The sequence below is a fragment of the Poecilia reticulata genome, linkage group LG2 (genome assembly GCF_000633615.1).
Source record: "Poecilia reticulata strain Guanapo linkage group LG2, Guppy_female_1.0+MT, whole genome shotgun sequence".
Taxonomy (NCBI): Eukaryota; Metazoa; Chordata; class Actinopteri; order Cyprinodontiformes; family Poeciliidae; genus Poecilia; species Poecilia reticulata.
Window position 1 is genome coordinate 40,889,112 of NC_024332.1, and position 16,339 is coordinate 40,905,450.

Consider the following 16,339-nt stretch of genomic DNA (forward strand, 5'->3'; position numbering starts at 1 on the left):
GCCTTCCGCCTCACATCCCTCTTTTCCACCACATAGTTTGTGATGGGTGAACCTCCATCACTGCTTGGAGCCTGCCATTTCAGATCAGCGCTGATCTTGGTGATGTTGGTGACCTCCAGCCACTGAGGAGCAGATGGAGGGTCTGCAAATGGAAAACACAGAATGTTAGTCCAGAATGYAATTCCTCTCSATAGAGAATCCTCTGCTGCCAGTGTCTGAGCAGGACTTACAGAGTCTCTCCTTGCAGACCACAGGGTCACTGGGTTCGCTGGGTTCACTCTCACCGGCCTTATTGACAGCTTTAACTCTGAATGAGTACTCCTGCTTCTCCATCAGACCCTGCAGCTGGTGCTCTGTCTGAGGAACATCCTCTGCAATACGGATCCATTCCTCGCTTCCAGTYTTCTGGAACTCGATGATGTAACCTTCGATCTTTGCCCCGCCGTCGTGCTCYGGTCGTGTCCACGCTAACAAGGCAGTGGTCTTGCCAACTTCCCTGACAACAGGTTTTCCGGGTGCCCATGGAGGATCTAACAAAGAGTTCAGTGTTTTATGATTTTCACATTACTCTGATTATTTAAGGTTAATTCAATTTGTCTGGAAATCGGAAACAAATTGGGTATGAATTACTACCTTATCTGAGCACCTCTAGTTGGAAGTCCTTTAACAAGAATCATTTGCTAACTGTTATATTGCTGACTKTTAGTAATAACTGAACCCTAACCCTGATTTTGGAAGATTTTCTTGTATCTATTATGAATCTTAGAAAATCCAGTTTCCAAATGAAAAGATACAATTACTGTCATATGATTTAGTAGTGCGACAGACTGGCGACCTGTACAGGGTGTACCCCACCTCTCACCCGGAACGTTAGATGGAGATAGGCACCGGCACCCGTCCCGACCCCAATAAGGGATAAGGGTGTAAAGAAAATGGATGGATGGATGGATGATTTAGTGGTTTAAACCCTCAAAAGTAACAGATTAATGATGCTGATAGACTTGTGACATACCAATGGGATCTTTAATAAGCACAGGATCTGTCTCTGCACTTGGTTTYCCAGGTCCAGCCAGATTCTCTGCCAAAACACGGAAGCTGTACTTCTTCTTGGTGGGAAGACCTTTTACCCTGGAACCAAARAGATTAGTAGTATTTWAAAAATCTTCAGATTAATACTTCTCAGTACTTTGGAAATCTGATGGCTGAGCTAAATACCTGAAAGTTGTGTCCTTTATGGGSAGTTTGTTGCATCGTATCCACTTGTCGCTCTCTTGATCAAACTTCTCAATCCAGTATCCTGTGATAGGGCTGCCACCGTCCTCATCTGGCTCAAACCAGGTCAGTGTCACTGCATCCTTGGCAATGTCAGAAGGAGTGACTCTGGTTGGAGGACCAGGTGGATCTGAAATAGTTGGACAGAGAAATGATTTATGCAAAAATTCAGGAGTCACATCTTCAGTTTGTTGAGTGATGGGTTGAGCTATGAGACAACTTACCAAAAGAGTACTTAGCAATGATTGGTGTGTGCTCTGTAGGAATGCCAATGCCATACTGGTTCTCAGCACTGATCCTGAAGATGTACTCCTTCATAGCAATAAGCTTGCAGGCCTTGAAGGTGGTGTCCTTCACAGTGGCTGACAATTTGACCCACTCCTCTTTGTCTGTCTGACGAGCTTCAACAATGTAGTTGGTGATGGGTGAGCCACCGTCATCTCTGGGAGGGTTCCAGGCTAAAACGCAGGACTCATTGGTGATCTCTGAGATATCAAAGGCAGCTGGAGGGCCCGGTTTATCTGAGGTGAAAAACAAATGGTAAATGGCATTTATTTGTATAACGCTTATCAAGCCCAGAAGACCCCAAAGACTACATTCAATCATTGACCCCAATGAGTGGTGGCATCCTAATGGATTGTAGCCACAGGTACCTAGAGGCAAGGCTGCCATKAACTATTTGACCAAGAATGAGAAATAATTTTCTCAGTTTTTCTATAGAGGAGTAACCCTCACAGAAAGAACTCAGAAAAATTCTGTTGGTTAAGTTTTGAAGACTGTACCTAGGATGTTGACATCAATGGTGGCAGTGGCGCGTCCACAGATGTTGACTGCCTCTATGATGTAAGTGGCCGTGTCTTCTCTGGTGGTGTTGCCTATGGAAACTTTGGAGTGTCCCGGCTGGGTCTCAATGGTGATACGGTCATCAGCCCGTAGGACCAAGTCAGCCTTGGTCCATTTTACACGAGGATCAGGCTGTCCTTTAACGTCTGCAGGAAGCTCAATCTTGGTGCCTGCTCTGGCAGTCAGGCCTGCCAGCAGCTTCACATCCAGCTGAATCTCTGGAGGTTCTGTATAAGGTTTTTAAAGAAAATAGTCAAGTCAGTTGTTTTTTTTTTTTTAGTAATATAATCTGTGCTTTGAAAAACTATAAAAATCTTTAAAACTGTGGGATGATTTCTCCTGTTTGTGTTTACTAATCYCAGTTAGCAGAATCAGCATGATGAACAAACCACCGCACCTCGAGCATCTACGGCCTGAATCTCATCAGTGGCCCTGCAGGGCCTGCTGGCCCCCAACTTGTTCACTGCTCTGATTCTGTAGGCGTACCACTGGCCCTCGATCAGCCCTGTCACCTGGAACCTGTGGTCACAAAAACATCTCAAATTGTATCCTGTTACCCGGATCAGATTGATGACACTTGCAATTAAAAAGTWAAATTTTACTTGAGTTCAGGAATGGGGTCACCACAGGGTTCCCACTTGTCTGTCCCACGTTGACATTTATCAACCACGTAACCTTTAACAGGAGCACCACCGTCATACTTTGGAGGCTCCCAGGAAAGGAAGATGCTCTTGCCACTCTTATCACGCCATTTCAGGTTCTCAGGAGGATCAGGAATAGCTAGAAGAAAAACAGWTTTTGATCAAATGTAAGAATATGAGTGACATGCATTTGCAAGAATTACACCTAAAGAATTAGAYCAAATGTTAAAAGTTGTTTCTTTGCGCAAAGAGGGATCATACTTACTAGCAGGTGAGGAGACGTTTACAGGCTCATCTATGTAGGCTGGTTCTCCAGGTCCACACTTGTTGCAGGCAATAACGCTAAACAGATATTCTTTTCCCTCAATCACATCTGTTACTGTGTGCTCCAGATCCATGACACCAGTAGCAACCTGGAGAAAATGTTATGTTGTRCATTAAGCCATCAGCTAATCCATCGATTTTAACTCTCCTAATAATATCAGATACTCTTCTCAGATGTACCTTGGCCCAGGTCTTGCGGGAAACCTCTCTCTTTTCTATCTGATAGTGGGTAACTGGACTTCCTCCGTCATGTTCTGGTGGCTCCCACATCAGGTGGACATGGAGCCTAGTTACCTCAGCTACCTTAAAGTCTTTGGGTGCACTAGGACATGCTGGGAAAGTAACAAGAAACAGGGTTTGAGAAAAACATTTCAGTACTCCTTCAAAAACACAGTTTACCTAATTCAATATGAACACATAAGGGCTGAACTTACCGATGACATTGACCTCGATCTCTCCAGAGACGGATGCGACATCATTCTCCAGGTGCAGGGTGTATGTGCCTTTATCTGGACGGACACTTGGAGAGATTGTCAGCTCTGTAAACGTTGGCTTTGTTACCATGGAGACACGCTCCTCTGCTTTGGTCAGCTCCTTTTCTCCAAAGTTCCACTTCGCTGTGGGAGTGGGGTATCCGGTAATGGGGACCCTGATGGTGAGAGGCTGAGGGGCAATAACTTCCAGGCCATTCCTAAAGCCGCTTAGATCAAAGGTTGGACCAACTGTGGAAAGACAAATGTTTTCTTCATTGACATTTGGAAGAATTTGCCTCAAAATATCAATAGCAATAATTACTATAGCAGTTTGTTGTTCAGTGCAGAATTTGACATTTAATATTTTCGAGACAAACTAGCCAAATGTGTCTCACCATGTGGGTCGTCGGCAAGCAGTGGTCCAAGCTTCTCTGTTGGATCTGAGACACCAGCAGCATTCTCAGCACACACTCTGTACAGGTACTTCTGACCAGGCTTCAGTCCAGAAACCTGAGTTAAACCACACAGAGTGTGAATTTTCACAGCTAAACATGAGATCACTGGGGAGATAAACAGGATTATTTGGTAAAGCTTGAGTGAGTTTTTGGGAAGCTCTGTACCCGGTAGGAGAGGTCAGGACACAGTCTGGCGTTGCAGCGTAACCACTTGTCTGAACCCTCATCACATTTCTCAATAATGTACCCGGTGATCATGCTGCCACCGTTGCTTAACGGGGTTTCCCAGGTCAGAGTGACAGCGGTGTTGATTTGGTCATTGTAGTTCAGGTTCAGAGGTGGACTTGGCCTCTCTGCAGGACATAGAATATTTCTCAGTATAACCCTAATCTTACKTTACAGGATGTGGAATTATTCACAACCCGATGACTGACTTGAAGAAAATAATGCAGTTCATTGATTTTCTTAAGCTAACATTATATTTTCAGGCATTGTGTTGAATGATTTTGTTTGTACCAAACTCTGTTATGGCTAGACYTTTTTCATTCCCATACATGACAGAACAGAAATGAACCAAAWATTTGAGMAGCTGACTTCCACTCACCAATGGGATCCATTATCTTCACTGGGTTGGTTGCAGCACTAGGCCGTCCAATTCCGGCYTTGTTTTCAGCTCGGACTCTGAAGATGTACTCCTTGTGCTCCACCACGTCATTCAGTGTAGCCGATCGATCACTRGCTCCACATACCAGGGCCGCCTCCCATTTCACAGAGGTTCTGTCACGGAGCTCAATCACATATGCAGTGATCTCTGAGCCCCCATCAAACTTAGGAGGCTCCCAGTTGACAGTGGCTCCAAACTTGTTCACCACACCAATGCCAACATTTTCTGGAGCATCCGGAACATCTGGAGATTRGTAACAAATAGAAGAAAAAGTTTATTACAAAGTGTGGAGGTTGTAAAAACAGTTGAAGAACTATTAGTGTTTGCTTACCAAACTTGTTCTTGGCCTGAACGGCATCGACAGTGGCAACAATGGGACCRGGACCAACTCTGTTACGAGCACAGACTCTGAACAGGTACAGGGAGTCCTTCTGGAGACCACTGACACAGTATTCTGGAGTATCAGCCCGGTCTGTAGCAAGRGTCCAGGTCTTCCGCTTCACATCGCGTCGTTCTACCACGTAAGCGATAATCTTGCTGCCACCATCACTCTCAGGCTCCTCCCAGGCTAAGCTGACCTCACCATCAGCAGTGTCAACCACTCTTAGGTTCTTAATAGGTCCAGGGACATCTGAAAATCACAAAAAACAAACACTTAGAGATCCTATAGCCCCAGTCTGCAGATTATCTTGCCTCCTATGACCCACAGACTYACCAATCACATCCAGGTTGATGAAAGCTTCACCCTCACCATGTTTGTTTTTGATTACCACTCTGTACCGGCCCTGTTCCTCTTTGGTAGGGCTCTTAAGACGGTACTCGGTTTTGTCAAGTGAAGTATCAATGTTTTGAACAGGTAAGCTTTTGCCATCAAAGAACCACTCTGCATCAGCACGAGGGTAGGCATCGTAAGGAACCGTCATGACGAAGGGTTTCCCAGCATCCGTCACCAGATTTTGGTCAGTGGTCTTGATCTTTGGAACAGCTGCAGAGGTAATAAAATAGATTAGAACAAACCCTGATATAATTTAAAATGGATTAATGTCATATTGTTCCAGCAATGTCTTACGRTTTTGTCAGGCTGGACTTACCTGCCAGCTCCAGTTTGGCCCGGGCATCCTTGTCTTTGGCCACAATGCGGTACTCTCCTTGGTCTCTGGGTCTGATCTCACAGACTTGTAACCTGTGGATCTTCCCCTCACTGATCATCTGGTACTTGTCACCCTGCACAATGATCATGTTGTTTCTCATCCACTTGACCTCCACTCTGTCCTTGTTGAGCTCCACCTCAAACACGACATCTGAACCTGGAGGTTCAAACATGTCCTGTGGTGGTCTGATGATCTCCACTGGGGTCTCTTCAGGGAATAAAGACAGATCCATTGTGAGTATTAGACAGTTTCTCTGAGTTTCTATGACTAGATACAGAATYAGGAAGCTGACCTTCAACAAAGAGCCTGGCTCTGCTCCTTCTCTCATCCACACCACAGGCATATTCACACTCGTCATCAGGTCTGCACACCTTGATGATCAATCTGCATGTTTTGCCTTCTTTTTCCATATGATATCTGCAAAAATAACATGGAAAGGTTTGCAGYTTAGTTTGCCTCTGATCTGATGAGTTTGACTGCTGCTCTGTTTACATAACATGGCTTGCAAAGTAGGAAYGATACCTCKGTCCTTCTCGGATCTCTCGTCCATTCTTGTACCACTTGACAGCAGCCTTCTCCTTGCTCAGTTTGCAAGTGAACTCTGCATCCTCAAACTCGGTAATAGTCTGGTCTCTGAGCTGTCCTGTGAAGTCAGTTGGCGCCTCACTGATGATCAGCTCAGCAGCACACTTGTCATCTCCAACCATGGCAGTGTACTCGCCCTCATCTTCCATTGTGCAGTCTTTGATAGTCAGGGTGTGTTTGAGTCCATCGGCTCGGTACACGATGCGTTTGCTGAGGGTCACCTCCTGGCCGGCCTTCATCCATCTTACGGTCACCTCAGACCGGTTCACTTTGCAAACAAAGCTGATGGTCTTCTTCTCCTGWGTCTCAATGTCTTCAATGGGCTCCAGGAATTTGAGTTTTTCCTCTGTGAAGGTCAGTGGAAGATTACAGAATCAACCTTTCATGAAGAAGACCAACACAGATGACAMATAGTTTAAATCTTTTTACCTGCAACTTTAGCGCTRGCAGAGCACTTGGCCTGTTCTCCCCTGTTGTTAGTCAGAGAGACAGTGTAATTGGCCTCATCGGCCTTCTGGGCATCTTTGATCCTCAGAGAGAAGACGTTGTCTCTCTGAACCATCATGTACTTGCTGCTTTCAAAAATGGTCTCCTCATTCTTCAGCCACTTGGCCTTGCCTCCCTCAGTATTGGTCTCACAGTTAAACACAATCTCGCTTCCCTCCTTCACCTCTGTGTCTTTAATTGGTGTAACRATCCTCAGTTTTTCTGCAGTAGAACAGAAACCASTTAATACCAGCTGGAAGGTCATGAAAACCAGATGCTAAGAAGACRATGAAAATCTTACCTATCACACAGAGATCAGCAGAAGCTTTAACGCTGCCGATGTGAGCAACATAGCCACCCTCATCCTTCAGGTCACATTTTTTCACARTCAGAGCCCTTCTCTTTCCTTCACTGATGATTGTGTATTTGTCTCCAGCTTGGATCTCTTGTTCACCTCTGAACCACTTCACCTCATAGGTGTCTTTGGACACGGTGCAGGAGAACTCAGCCTGCTCACCCTCCACCACGTCCTGGTTCTGAGGGCGAGAGATGAACTCCGCTGCCAGTTCTTCAGAGCAGAAAAAGAAATTAAGACAGAAAGAACAGGATAAGGGTAAAGAGMTTAAGTTAAAAGCCACTAAATGTTAAATGATCTCATCTCCTTTTTTACCATTGAGTTTCAGGGTGGCGGATGTTCTGACAGTCGGACTCAGCCTGCAGTTGTACTCTCCAGCATCTTCCATCCTCAGGTCCTGGATGATCAAGATCCTCCTGCGACCGTCCATGRTCTGATCGTAGCGTCCGCCCTCTGGCAGTTCTTCATCTCCTCTGAACCAGGTAACCTCAGCATTGGCCTTGGAAACTTCACAGAACATCTTTACGCTGTCTGTCTCCGTTCCCTCCACGTTGGACAGGTTCTTGGTGAATGTGGCTGCTTCCTCTGAGCAAACACAGAGCAACAGAGTTATGTATTTGTGTTTTTACTTTGCCACTCTGGCTCTGTTTTAACACACAGAGTAAACTAATRAATCTGGAGCTTCCAGTTTATGTCAAATTAAGACAACAAAGTTTACAAGACATTTAAAACTGGGACAGTTTTAAATGTCCCAGTGGTCCTTACCGATGACAGTGAGCATGCCAGACGTCTTGAAGGTTCTGGCATCACATTCGTACTCTGCCTCATCGTCAAACACTGACTTGTGGATGATGAGGATCCTCTGCACTCCTTTAGCAATGATTTCATACTTCTTTCCCTTCCTGATCTCGCTGCCGTCCTTAAACCAGCGAACCTTAAACCAGAACAAGGATGTGTACATCACTTCAGATGTGACCAAAGTGCATTTTTTTAAGAATAAACTCTTTTTAACAGGCCTTGAAAAGACTRAGCATCTTACCTTGGCAGACTCGCGGGACACTTCACATTCAAACCTGGCTGATTCTTTCTCTCCGACTTCCACATCCTGTAGTGGTTTTGTAAACTCCACATAAGGAGCTGTGGATACAAAGACAAACGTTCATTTATTCCAACATTTTACATCTTTTATTGCTAACAAATCTCATCCAACCATCTGTATTCCTTATTCTGAAGCCAAGAGCAATTTGTGACTGAAAGACTGAAATTAAAGCTCCTCCTTACGTGTAACCTCCAGGAAGCAGGAAGTTTTGAACTCTTTAGCATCACATGTGTACATTTTGGCATCATCTGGAGAGCAGTCATGGATGATAAGTGCTCTCTTGCGACCGTCAGCGATGGTGTCATACTTCTTGGTCTTTCTGATCTCCTGACCCTCCCTGAACCAGCGCACCTCGGCGTTCTCTCTTGACACTTCGCACTCCAGGGTGGCGGTGGCCTCTTCCTCCACCGTCTGGTCTTCCAGAGGCTTTGTGAACTCTACTGGTGGCTCTAAACCCAAACCATTTGATCAGGTGATGACTGAACATGTTTAATGTRTTCACTGCTGCTCCTGTATGTTTGAGTGTTTTACCTCCAACAAAGAGCTGAGCTTGAGTCAGGAAATCCTTGGCCGTCACTTTGACCTCCCCGGCCTCTGACAGTTTCACATCTCGGACAGTCAGAGTGTGAACTTTACCTGCCACCCGAGTCTTTACCTGCAAACCCAGAAAACTCTGATTTATTGATAGCTCACCTTGTTGTAGCTCACAGGATGAGTAGAGTTCACAATCCTGTTTGTTGCTTAGTAAATAAAAGATGCAGGTTCTTTAATTATTTTTCCTTCAGTTTTTGACTGATTGACTTTGCTTCCCTTACAGATTTAAAATTAAAGCAGCTCAATCACACAACAATAAATAGAGGTTAAAATAACTTAATTTTTCCAATAAATGCTAAGCAATAACAAAGCTTCTTTCATTTATTAAATTTCTTTAGTAAACACCCAAAATATCTTTTTTTTTGTCTTATTCAAAATCACTTTAGAACTTCTGACAAAAAAGCATCATATACTTTCTAATTTCTTAGTTTAATTTATGCATATTTTATGTTTTTGTTTTCAGTTGCTSTTTATACTCAGGATAAAGGAAATAATTTGGTTTTAGGTACTTCATGAATTCCTCCAGTGATGTTGTCTGTGAGTTGTGATTAAACCGAGTCCCTGTGCAGATAAAGCTGTTGGGACTGTTGGAGGGCTGAAGATAAGAGTAGCTGCTCTTGTATCTTATTTTATTTTTAACTCAGCTGTAAAAGGTCAGCTTTGTKGGACATTTAACTCCACACAGCTGAAGGGAATATGTAGTTTAAACTGGCTAGACAAATAAAATAAGTTATTTTTCTTATTATAATGAACAAAAAAACAACTTTTAAAAGACAATAAATTGTTCTTTTTGACAACTACTTGCCATATTTCTCAAACAAAACTGGTAATTTTTTAAATAAAATAAGTATGGCTATGATTCTGTTATTATTGTTTCTTATATTTTTCATTTTAAAATGTACTTTTCTTCTGAAAAAAAAAAAAAAAAAAAAGATAATCCTAAAATATTCTGTGAAAATCTTACAGTACAACTAAATAAGAAACCATGTAAAAAAAAAAAAAAAAACTTTAGAAACTTTTCACTTTTGTTTTGTAAAATTAAAAACTAAACTCATTAAAAATATTTTCTAATGTTCCTGTAACACTCAGCTAAGTTTGTAACATTCTAGTTTTTTGTGTAGAAATGTTGGTCTAATCTCTGTAACATGTTTCAGTAAATTGTTTTAATAAATTGATGTTGTGAGGAAGGGGTAGATTTTTTTCTTCCTTTTAATTTAATCCTTTTCTCGTGTCAACATGTGACATATTTATTTTGACCTGTATGAAATGAAATGAATGAAATAAACTACTCTAGTTTACTCTAGTTCTGTTCTTGYCCATAATGAGTAATAAGAGGCTGTAACTGACCCGGTCGCTGGCTTCCATCTTCTGTCCTCCAACGAACCACTCCACTTCGATGCCTTCATATGAGAGCTCACACTCGAAGGTAGCCGTCTCTCCGGCTGTCACTGTCACATCCTTCAGCGGATGCATCAGCGTGATGGAGCGAGCTGAAGAGGAGGAGAAGCAGGACAACCGGACAAAGTAGAAGCCAGTTAGAGAGCAGGACAGTTAGTTTCAGAGAGATAAACTCTGAGGCTGAAAATAACCCCAAGCTCTGATTGGCTGAGGTCTGAAACCATGAGGCATGTCGCAGACGACATGAATCACTTCATATATTTTATTTAAACTTGCAGCAGGTGAAAGACGGTAAAGGATTGTGATCACTAAGATCAGTAAAAGAGCTGCTGTTATCAAGCAGCTGTAAAACATGGAAAAACAATGTCTGACCTTTGACCCTGAGCTGAGCGTTGGATTTGGCGTTGGCTGCAGAGAAGTCAACAGCTCCGGCCATGTCCATACGGACATTATAGAGGATCAGCATGTGTTTGGTTCCTTCCTCTTTAATCTCCACGTCCTGAAGGAAAAGAAGAAACAGACAACAGAGTCAGAAACTTTATCTGTAAAATCCAGGGAAGTTCCGCTCAGTTCCTGAAGCCTTACCGCTGACTGGTGCAGAGCTTCTCCCTTCAGTTTCCAGTTTCCGTGGACATCCTCTTCGGAAATCTCAGTCTCAAACTTGGCTGTCTCTGTCTCAGTGACCTCCACGCTGTACAGGGGACGGACAACCTTGATATCGCGCTCTGTAGAGAGAGCAGCAAACTATTAGAGAGAAGGCAACAGCATATTTTTAAACTTTTACACAGTAAACAGTTTTTATAAGTTTCAAAATCTATATACCTCTGTAATTTTGGCCCAAGTTTTTTTTTTCTAAAATGTGTTTATAACTAAGATTAAATCAYAGAAGTCTGTCCCTCAGGTTTTTCACTCAAACACCATTGACAATCTACTTGACTGTCAGTGACTCTTTTGCTTTATTTTTTAAGACCCCTAGTTTTAAAAAATAAAACTAGTTTTGCTGACCCCTGCAGATGTGAACAGCCCAAAGAGCTGCACCCATGGAGAGACTCTCATCCAACCATTTATGTCTCTTAGATTCCCAGTAATGACATTTTGTGCTTTTAGCAACTTAAGCAGAAAGTTCTCCAATAGGCTAATATAGCTCAACTACTATGAAGTGGCAACCTAGTAATTATAAACYTTTAGGATCATACCCTAAACCTTTTGAAATATTATCAATGAGCCTACACTTACTCCATTTGTATTTTTCTTAGCATCATATCTATTTTTCAGACTCAGAATGCTACCTTCAATGTTGAGGTTTGCTGTGGTTTTGTCTGAGCCACAGTCGCARGTATACTCTCCGATGTTGGCCTTCTCTGCCTTCCGGACCATCAGGGTTCTCTTCTTTCCGTCCGAGGTGATGGCGATGTTCTTGGACGGAGTGATCTCCTTCCCATCCTTAAACCATTTCACATCAGCAACGGCCTTGCTAAGTTCACAGACCAGCTTCACCTCGTCCTTCTCCACAGCAGTGTAGTTCTGCAGCTTGGTGGTGAAGTACAAGTCACCCTCTGCACACACACAAAAAGTGAAACACGTATTTAAAGTAGTCMTTTCCACTGAATCAAAGATGGGAAAATGTCTTTTTGTGACACYGACCGATGACAGTGAGCATGGCTGTCATGCTCTTGTCCATTCCCTCCACCTTGATCATAGAGGTGTCGTCGATCGTCACCTCCTTGAAGGCCAGAGTGTGGACTTTTCCATGATCCGACATGTGAACCACCTTACTGGGAAGCAGCCGGACGTCGTTTTTGTACCAAACCACTGAGATGTTTTCATGAGACAGTTCAACGCTGAACTCGGCTGTTTCTCTCTCTTTCACTGTTACATCCTTAATGGGCTTGACAAACTCCAGGCGAATACCTGAAAAAAAAAAAAGCATCTGTTTATTAGTGGGATGTTCAAAAATTTATTTCTAAAAAGCCAAAAAATAAATTACAACAAAGTTGAATGCTAAAGAGAATTAGCGGGTAACTTTCATGATTTTTATTTTGAAAATAATATTTGTGTTTGTGTCACTTTGWCKTCAGTGATATGAAGTCAAAGCCACACAATCTATTTCCCAAAAATTATATTCAAACATTTTTATCCTAACTTTTTMTGGCAGTAATATCTACAAAATAATTATTAAGGCTAATTAAGCTTCATTTAGTTAAAAGGTCCAACATGTCATGATTACCCTGAATAACGAGTTTGCCGGTGGTCCTCTTGTCCTCTGCCTCATACATGTACTTGGCCTCATCGTCAAACGCCGCCAATCGGATCACCAGAACGTACATATTTCCCTCCTGTATCATCTCGTACTTGTCGTCACCTGTCAGCTCCTGGGAGCCTTTGAGCCAGCGGAAGCTCTTTGGAGGTCTCGACACCTCCACCTCAAACCGGGCCTCRTCCTTCTCATACACCTGAACGTCGCTCAGGGGCGTCAGGAAGTTCAGAGGAAGTTCTGGATGAAAACACAGAGAATCAATGTCTGAGTAATGGTTCCGTTTTTAGGACATGGAAAATGGAACAAATAAGATGGATCAGAAAAACATGTGAGTTTATTTCACCTTTGACCTTCAAGTTGGCAGAGCATTTGGCATTGGCAGCAGAGTAAGASACCTCTCCTGTCATGGACACCTTACAGTTGTACAGGATCAGAGTGTGTTTGCCTCCTTCCTCGATGATGTCCACGTCCTGTCAAATGAGAAGGGTTTAACTGATGTCAAGATGGGATCTGGGTGATTTTAAAACATCTGAGGAGATGAAGCAGCAGTGATGCTCACAGAGGAAGGATTGAGCGCTTCTCCGTTCAGCTTCCACTGGCCGTGGACGTCATCCTCAGAGATCTCAACCTCGAAACGAGCTGTTTCACCATCAAACAGCTCCACGCCGTAGATCGGCCGCACAACCTTAACGTCACGTGCTGGTGGGGAGGAAAGTTACAGAGAAAACAAAATAAAACAACAAGGAGAGGTTGTTAATTTAGTTTATGTTTTCTACATTTTTTTGAAAAGTGATCTCCTTGTTGCATCTTTAATTTAGAAATCAGTCTTTTCATGCCATATTTATTGATGGTTTGTAAAAAAAAAAGTAGCTATAATAAATTTAACTTGTGTTTGTTGGATAATAAATATGTAACAATGCCCTGATATTACGCACTTACAAATGCAACACCTGTGTAATTGCCAGCTAGTACTGCAAATCATCTGGATAAGTCAAAAACCAGTGACAGTAAAAAAGGAGTATGTATACATTAAAAGTAGWGAGTGACAACACAGTAAAAACTTTGTTATAAACTAAACAAAAACTAGTAATATTGGTGCAAACTTTTTAAAAATAAAACTATAGAAGTAAGAAACTTATCCTGAAATTARAATTATTTGTWATTTTTTCTGGATACAGGCACTTTGGGTTACACACGTAACCTATATTTTTTGCTGTGTTTTCACAGATTTTAGAACATATGTGTGACTAAAATACAACAGAAAATATTAATTGTAATGGTTTGCTTTGTAAAGATATTCTTATTAATTAAAACCTCAAATATCTGATCATGCTCTTTCTCTTTAATAAATCAGAGCAGAAAGCAGCTCCTCCTTTACCTTCGATCATTATGTTGGCCGATGTTTTGTCTGTTCCACAGTCACATACGTATTTTCCTTGATCGTTTTGCGCCACTTTCTTCAGGACCAGAGACCTGCGGGTGCCTTCTGACTTCATGACCACCAACTTGGAGTTAACGACTTCCTTCTCATTGTGATACCAGACCACAGGAACATCTTTGCTGAGCTCGCAGTCCAGCGACACCTCGTCTTTCTCTGTGGCGGTGTAATCCCGCAGCTTCACCAGGAAGATGGCATCTCCCTCTGACGAGCATATTGAACATTTTGTTAACAGCTTTTTACTGTTTTATGGTGTTAGTTAACTGTACACTTGTTCAATAATATTTTAAAGATTTTGGATTTTGTCATTATTCTAAATTTTGGTTCCTGCAATAAAATGTAATATTTACACATCAATCACTCAAAASAGACTTGTATAGCTCMTATCTGATAAACAGTAAAATAAAAGGCAGTGAGAGAAAACCCAGTAAAGGAGAGCATGCTGTTACCTATGACTGTCAGTTTGGCTGAGGAGTAAATTCCCTTGGCTTCTGCCTTTATCTGGCAGGTATCATCTAGACTCAAACTCCTCATTTCTAGAGTRTGTYTCCTTCCTTCCACGTGCATCAGCACCGTTCGACTCACGTGGAGTTTGACTTCGTTTCGGTACCAAACCACCGGCACGTTCTCGTGAGTCAACTCGATATCAAAGTGCACCGAGCTACCTTCTTTGATCGTTTGGTCCTTAAGTTKCTGCACAAATTTGAGCCTCATGCCTGGAATACAGCAGGTCAGTGCACACAGACAGGAGCGTTTGATGCCATCCAACACTTTGAAGCCACAAACATGGAATGAGCACACAGAGGAGACACGAAGCATGGCCGTTCTTACCTTCCACCGTCAGCTGAGCCGTTGACCTTTTGTCCAATACCTCTATTGAATAGTGAGACTCATCATCAAACTCACAGCTGTTTACAATCAGCATGTGTTTCTTCCCATCATCAATTATTTCATATTTGGGGCTCGGGGTGATTATTTCCACCCCCTTAAACCACATGACCTTTGGTATATCCTTAGTGACGGTGCATTCAAACTTAGCCTGTTTCTTTTCAGGCACAGACACATCCTTCAGCGTTTCAACAAAGCCCATTTCGATCTCTGGGAGATGCGAATAATTTAGCCATTATTGACAAAAGCAAAACACAGACGGTTTTCCAGCAGTGCCTCCATTCCACAAGACAAATAGATGCAGGGACTTGAAACAAACATAGACAAACCGAGTCAGTGTGTTTGAGACGGGTTTGTACCTTTAACGGTGAGCATGGCACTGGTGACAGCATTCAGAGCCTGGTACGACACTTCTCCAGCCTGRTCCAGCTGCACGTTCTTCAGTGTAAGGAAGCGCTTTCCGGCCTCTGCTTTAATGTCACATGTCTGAGGAAAGAAAAGTATTCACATCAAAAATCATGGAGAGCTTTTTATTGAAAGCAACAATATAACCTTTTTCAAATAACGTACCGGAGACCTGGTCAACACCTGGCCTCTGAGTTTCCATTCACCAGGAACATCATGCTCAGATATTTCAGTGTCGAAGTGAGCTTCCTCCTTCTCAACCACCTCAACACTGGCAAGAGGTTTCAGGACTTCAGCTTCACGCTCTGTAAATGYAGAAGTTTTTAAATGTTCAAYAAAACCGTTCATTTACAACTTTCAAACTGTTCAAATGTTGRTTCMGTGAACAAACCTCCCAGGGTGAGTTTGGCTGTRTATCTTCGATTTTCAACTTCGATSGTGTAATCTGACACGTCATCAGGTTGGCAGTTGTTGATGGTGAGCTTCATATCCTTTCCATCTTTGTCRATCTCAACTTTGTCAGAAGGAGCGAGTTCGTTCTCGCCTTTGTACCATTTCCAATTGGGAGTGTCTTTGAACAGCTCACATTTGAATGTGGCCTTGGACTTTGGTTTCACATGCTGGTCCCTCAGAGGCTTCACCAGCCAGTCTTTGATGATTTCTGCAAAGGGAAGGGTCACCTTATAGGAAGCTAGGTCATACCTAAAARCGCCCACATTTAAAAAGACAATTTTAACATATTGACTTCAGACAATCATGTTGGATAAGTTGTTTTTGTCTYGTGTGTCCAGTATTTAAAATCATCTGGAATAATTACTGCCATTCCTTGGTATGCTGACGACGTCCAGGTTTGTTGTGTGAAACCTGAAAAAACACTAATTATTCACAGGAGTTAAAACTCTGTCTTGGAAAGTTTAGCAACCTGTTCGACCTGTAATTTCAAATGTTGAATTCAGGAAACACAGAAGACATTTTTGTCTCTAAAACTAAAACAAAAACAAAGACGGTTAA

General features: G+C 42.6%; 1 protein-coding gene across 1 annotated transcript in view; it reads right to left on the minus strand.

Moving 5' to 3' along the window:
• The window catches only part of LOC103461768 (titin-like), a 155,957-nt gene that overhangs the window by 75,664 nt on the left and 63,954 nt on the right, over positions 1 to 16,339 (minus strand). The window contains exons 94-133 of the mRNA XM_017309370.1: positions 15,720 to 15,989; positions 15,494 to 15,633; positions 15,283 to 15,409; positions 14,867 to 15,133; positions 14,485 to 14,751; positions 13,976 to 14,239; positions 13,157 to 13,296; positions 12,941 to 13,067; positions 12,568 to 12,834; positions 11,985 to 12,251; positions 11,630 to 11,896; positions 10,926 to 11,065; positions 10,713 to 10,839; positions 10,290 to 10,432; positions 8,880 to 9,003; positions 8,531 to 8,797; positions 8,289 to 8,386; positions 8,015 to 8,183; positions 7,565 to 7,834; positions 7,196 to 7,462; positions 6,838 to 7,116; positions 6,346 to 6,754; positions 6,116 to 6,240; positions 5,764 to 6,030; positions 5,388 to 5,657; positions 5,004 to 5,303; positions 4,613 to 4,915; positions 4,174 to 4,361; positions 3,949 to 4,063; positions 3,515 to 3,802; positions 3,261 to 3,412; positions 3,022 to 3,169; positions 2,718 to 2,895; positions 2,513 to 2,634; positions 2,055 to 2,342; positions 1,497 to 1,793; positions 1,216 to 1,402; positions 1,013 to 1,128; positions 231 to 530; positions 1 to 142 (exon numbers count right to left, since the gene is read on the minus strand). Coding sequence (XP_017164859.1) covers positions 1 to 142; positions 231 to 530; positions 1,013 to 1,128; positions 1,216 to 1,402; positions 1,497 to 1,793; positions 2,055 to 2,342; positions 2,513 to 2,634; positions 2,718 to 2,895; positions 3,022 to 3,169; positions 3,261 to 3,412; positions 3,515 to 3,802; positions 3,949 to 4,063; positions 4,174 to 4,361; positions 4,613 to 4,915; positions 5,004 to 5,303; positions 5,388 to 5,657; positions 5,764 to 6,030; positions 6,116 to 6,240; positions 6,346 to 6,754; positions 6,838 to 7,116; positions 7,196 to 7,462; positions 7,565 to 7,834; positions 8,015 to 8,183; positions 8,289 to 8,386; positions 8,531 to 8,797; positions 8,880 to 9,003; positions 10,290 to 10,432; positions 10,713 to 10,839; positions 10,926 to 11,065; positions 11,630 to 11,896; positions 11,985 to 12,251; positions 12,568 to 12,834; positions 12,941 to 13,067; positions 13,157 to 13,296; positions 13,976 to 14,239; positions 14,485 to 14,751; positions 14,867 to 15,133; positions 15,283 to 15,409; positions 15,494 to 15,633; positions 15,720 to 15,989 — 8,482 coding nt within the window. The remainder of the gene's footprint in view (positions 143 to 230; positions 531 to 1,012; positions 1,129 to 1,215; positions 1,403 to 1,496; positions 1,794 to 2,054; positions 2,343 to 2,512; positions 2,635 to 2,717; positions 2,896 to 3,021; positions 3,170 to 3,260; positions 3,413 to 3,514; positions 3,803 to 3,948; positions 4,064 to 4,173; positions 4,362 to 4,612; positions 4,916 to 5,003; positions 5,304 to 5,387; positions 5,658 to 5,763; positions 6,031 to 6,115; positions 6,241 to 6,345; positions 6,755 to 6,837; positions 7,117 to 7,195; positions 7,463 to 7,564; positions 7,835 to 8,014; positions 8,184 to 8,288; positions 8,387 to 8,530; positions 8,798 to 8,879; positions 9,004 to 10,289; positions 10,433 to 10,712; positions 10,840 to 10,925; positions 11,066 to 11,629; positions 11,897 to 11,984; positions 12,252 to 12,567; positions 12,835 to 12,940; positions 13,068 to 13,156; positions 13,297 to 13,975; positions 14,240 to 14,484; positions 14,752 to 14,866; positions 15,134 to 15,282; positions 15,410 to 15,493; positions 15,634 to 15,719; positions 15,990 to 16,339) is intronic.